This window comes from Clinocottus analis, unplaced genomic scaffold, assembly GCF_023055335.1.
Source record: "Clinocottus analis isolate CAN_PGR_092001 unplaced genomic scaffold, fCliAna1.0.p SCAF_4, whole genome shotgun sequence".
Taxonomy (NCBI): Eukaryota; Metazoa; Chordata; class Actinopteri; order Perciformes; family Cottidae; genus Clinocottus; species Clinocottus analis.
Window position 1 is genome coordinate 24208048 of NW_027176153.1, and position 4641 is coordinate 24212688.

The window sequence follows — 4641 nt, forward strand, 5'->3', positions numbered from 1 at the left end:
TGTAGTTGTGTGGTTGTGTAGTTGTGTAGTTGTGTGTTCATGTTCATCTCATGCTGCTGAGCTGCCGTTACACAATACAGAAGAGGTCATCCGCTCCATTTGTCCAAAGGGCCGGGATGTTTCTATGCAGACGACGTGAGAGCAGACGTTCAGATAATGAAACTAAACTAAAACACCCTACAGTTGTGTGTCTGTCATCGCTGCATCATGTCACCCTGATGCACAACTGTTAGAGACTGTCATGACAATCACATTCATCTTTGATTGAAGTGATTGTTGAATATATATATTACCTATATTGTGCGACTCGGACGGGTTCGCAGCTTCTTTTAAACGCGTTTCTCACTACAACCGGCACTCAAAGCAGCTTAAAGATGATGAATAATTAAAGATGCACTGGTGATATGGAGCCACACCAGCACACCTTACTGTCAGCATCATGCCCCCCCCCCCCCCCAGCAGGGATGACACGCCCCCTGCAGCGGGACGATGGAGGTTAGAACAGTCAACCTGCTGCTAGTCTGTGAATAATGCAGCCGTCAAAAATCTCAAAATTAAACACACTGAATACACACAGGACTGCCCCGGGCTCTGTTCCACCCTGCAGCACACACACACACACACACACACACACACACACACACACACACACACACACACACACAACAAACACACAATACTTCAAAAGCAGTGCTATGAAAAAACAGAAAGCCTTTTACTTCCCGTATAGAAAACTAATAAAGAATATTTATCTGGTTCCACCAGAGTGCATTTGGTGTTTAAAGAAACAGTGCGTTACATTTAGGGGGATTTATTGGCAGGAATGGAATATAATATCCATAACTATGTTTTTATTAGCGGATTATCACCTGAAACTAAGGGTCATTGTTTCTTTCGTTAGCGTAGAAAGAGACTTTAATGTCCACACAGAAAGCGCGTCGCTTCCTCGCATGAAGCTGAGCTCCCACGCGCAGCGTTAAGTATTGATGCGCTCCATCGATGCTGCTTTTCATCTCTTATTCTAAATGTTTAAGCGTCGTTTATTAAAGCGCTGCAGAGCGGCGACCGCTCAGAGGCCTCGACGGGTCCTGCAGGAGCTCAACGCCGCACAGCTGTCAGGACCTGCAGAGCTCTGAAGAAACCACAAAGCCTGGACCCGACGTCCAGCTCACAGGGTCCTCTGTGCTGTGGAGACTTCGATCGGCCTCCATAGATCCTGCATGCGTGGATCCTGCGTGCGTAGATCCTGCATGCGTAGATCCTGCATGCGTAGATCCTGCATGTGTAGATCCTGCATGCGTAGATCCTGCATGCGTAGATCCTGCATGCGTAGATCCTGCATGCGTAGATCCTGCATGCGTAGATCCTGCATGTGTAGATCCTGCATGCGTGGATCCTGCATGTGTAGATCCTGCATGCGTAGATCCTGCATGCGTAGATCCTGCATGCAGGGAGCTGGAGCCTCTAACAGCGAGTGTTGGTGTGGAAGCCCACACAGAGCAGCGATGATGTCGCCTCTCTGTCTGCGTAGAGAGCTCAGCTGTCAACACCGACCTACTTACACCGAGGAAGCCGGCGCCGAGACGAGGACGTGAGATTATGGGAGAGAGTGTGTGAGGGGAGGAAGGAGGAAGGAGAGAGGAAGAGAGGAAGACAACGAGGAGACAAGAAGAAGAAACAAGGTTATGAGATGAAGAGATGGACAGAAGGAGAAAAGAAGGTTAGAATATTGAAAAATGCTGAAGGAAAAAGTGAACAAATGTCATAAAGAGACAGGAAGGGAGGACGTGTGTGTGTGTGTGTGTGTGTGTGTGTGTGTGTGTGTGTGTGTGTGTGTGTGTGTGTGTGTGTGTGTGTGTGTGAGTGAACAACGAGGCAAACGAGCATTGATCGCTGCTGCCAAAGCTGCCGAGCTGCTGATCAGATAAGATCACGTCGAGCGCTGAAGTGTTTAATTGGAAAGTGTGTGTGTGTGTGTGTGTGTGTGTGTGTGTGTGTGTGTGTGTGTGTGTGTGTGTGTGTGTGTGATGTTATCGCTTGACTCAAGGGCTCAAGTTTGATCTTTTATCTCTCCGCTGCTCTCCGTCATTCAGGAGTTGTACAAAAATTCAGAGCCGACGGCTTCAAGGAGAAAATGAAGAAGAGGAGGAGGAGTAAGAGGAGGAGTCAAGGAAGGAGGGGTTAAAGGAGGAAGGGTCAAAAGAGGAGGAGTTAAAGAAGGAGGGGTAAAAGGAGGAAGGGTCAAAGGAGGAGGAGTAAAAGGAGGAGGTGTAAAAGGAGGAGGGAGAAAGAGGAGCAGAGGGACAGAAACAGGTTAAAGGAAACATAATCTAATCCTCTAATACGATCCATTAATCTTTGTCATCTTAATCTCAATGTTTGTGTTTCAGCGTCTTCACTCTTCAATCATTCCAGATGAGACATTTTTCTTGTTGAAATACAGAAACAAGTTGCACCAACACTTTGTTTTCTCCATGTGAGCTTTATTTCAGTCAATAAACGTCGTCATAACAAAACGAGATCAGAGACCATAAGTTTTCCACATCGTGATGGATTATAGGATGTGGATTATGAAGGCTGGGAATCACCAGAAGTCCCACGATATACAATATCCTCACGATACTTAAGTCCCGATACGATATTATCGCGATACATTGAGTATTGTGATATATTGCGATTTATTACGGTAAAAAAATTCACCGCAAATTGTCCTCAAAGGAAAACTTTGTCACCCAAAAATAAATTCATTTTATTATTCTAGGACCAAAAAAGTTTAGAATTGGTTAAATAAAAGATCAATACTCGGCTTCCGTGTATCAATACAATATATCACCACACAAAAGATCGTGATACTGTGCTGTATTGATTTTTTTTCCACCCTTATAGGGAACAATAAATGACTTCTGTCATGATAAGATTATAATTTAATGTAATTTCCCCCAGATGATCGCTGTTCTCCTCCTTTAAAACTAAGAAAAAGTCTTATTTTTAGTGTTAGCTTTCTTATTTTTTATAACCTTTTTAAACTTATGAGCTTTAAAATGAAAAGAAAAGCGGAAACCAGAGGAGGGAACATGAAGAAGAAAGAGGAGGAATAAGAAAGTAGGGAAAAGGAGGATAAAAACAATTGGAAAAAAGAAGGAAAGAGGGAGAAAAAGAAAGAGGGCAGATGAAGGAAGGAGAATAGAGATAAGAAAATAAAATTGCATGAAATGAAAATGAATCGGAGGAATTAATTGAATCCTTAATTATTAAGGAAAGATAAAGAAAAACTAAAAAGTGAAGCAAAAAAAGTGAAATCAAAATAGAAAAAGAGGAAAAGAAAGACAAGAAAAACATGAAGAAAGGAAAAATTGAGAGAAAGTGAAAAGAAGAAGAAACTGAAAAGCAAAACTGATGAGAAGTTGAAGAAGAGAGGGAGGAGGAAGAAGAGAAGGAGAAAAGGAGGAAGAGGAGAGGGAGGAGGAAGAAGAGAAGGAGAAAAGGAGGAAGAGGAGAGGGAGGAGGAAGAAGAGAAGGGGAAAAGGAGGAAGAGGAGAGGGAGGAGGAAGAAGAGAAGGAGAAAAGGAGGAAGAGGAGAGGGAGGAGGAAGAAGAGAAGGGGAAAAGGGGAGGAAGAAGAGAAGGGGAAAAGGAGGAAGAAGAGATGGGGAAAAGGAGGAAGAAGAGAGGGAGGAGGAAGAAGAGAAGGGGAAAAGGAGGAAGAGGAGAGGGAGGAGGAAGAAGAGAAGGAGAAAAGGAGGAAGAGGAGAGGGAGGAGGAAGAAGAGAAGGGGAAAAGGAAGAAGAGGAGAGGGAGGAGGAAGAAGAGAAGGGGAAAAGGAAGAAGAAGAGAGGGAGGAGGAAGAAGAGAAGGGGAAAAGGAGGAAGAAGAGAGGGAGGAGGAAGAAGAGAAGGAGAAAAGGAGGAAGAAGAGAGGGAGGAGGAAGAAGAGAAGGAGAAAAGAGGAAGAAGAGATGGGGAAAAGGAGGAAGAAGAGAGGGAGGAGGAAGAAGAGAAGGGGAAAAGGAGGAAGAGGAGAGGGAGGAGGAAGAAGAGAAGGGGAAAAGGAGAAGAAGAGAGGGAGGAGGAAGAAGAGAAGGGGAAAAGGAGGAAGAAGAGATGGGGAAAAGGAGGAAGAAGAGAGGGAGGAGGAAGAAGAGAAGGGGAAAAGGAGGAAGAGGAGAGGGAGGAGGAAGAAGAGAAGGGGAAAAGGAGGAAGAGGAGAGGGAGGAGAAGAAGAGAAGGGGAAAAGGAGGAAGAAGAGAGGGAGGAGGAAGAAGAGAAGGGGAAAAGGAGGAAGAGGAGAGGGAGGAGGAAGAAGAGAAGGGGAAAAGGAGGAAGAAGAGAAGGGGAAAAGGAGGAAGAGGAGAGGGGAGGAAGAAGAGAAGGGGAAAAGGAGGAAGAGAAGAGGGAGGAGGAAGAAGAGAAGGGAAAAGGAGGAAGAGGAGAGGGAGGAGGAAGAAGAGAAGGGGAAAAGGAGGAAGAGGAGAGGGAGGAGGAAGTGGAAAAGGAGGAAGAGGGGAAAGCGAAGGACAAAAAGAAGCCAGGTGAAGAAAGACGTGAAGAAGTGATAAAGAGAGGTGAAGGGAGGTGAAGAGGAACAGAAGAGAGAGAAGGAGAAGAGATTTATGGCGTGAAGAAGAAAGTAATGAAGGGAGAGA

At 45.1% G+C, this 4641-nt stretch overlaps 1 protein-coding gene across 1 annotated transcript in view; it reads right to left on the bottom strand.

Annotated features, from left to right (window-relative positions):
* Nucleotides 1-1432, bottom strand: part of LOC137801009 (XK-related protein 7-like) — a 12236-nt gene extending 10804 nt beyond the window's left edge. The window contains exon 1 of the mRNA XM_068598397.1: nucleotides 1173-1432. Within this exon, the coding sequence (XP_068454498.1) occupies nucleotides 1173-1432 (260 nt within the window). The remainder of the gene's footprint in view (nucleotides 1-1172) is intronic.
* Between the last annotated feature and the right edge of the window lie 3209 nt (nucleotides 1433-4641).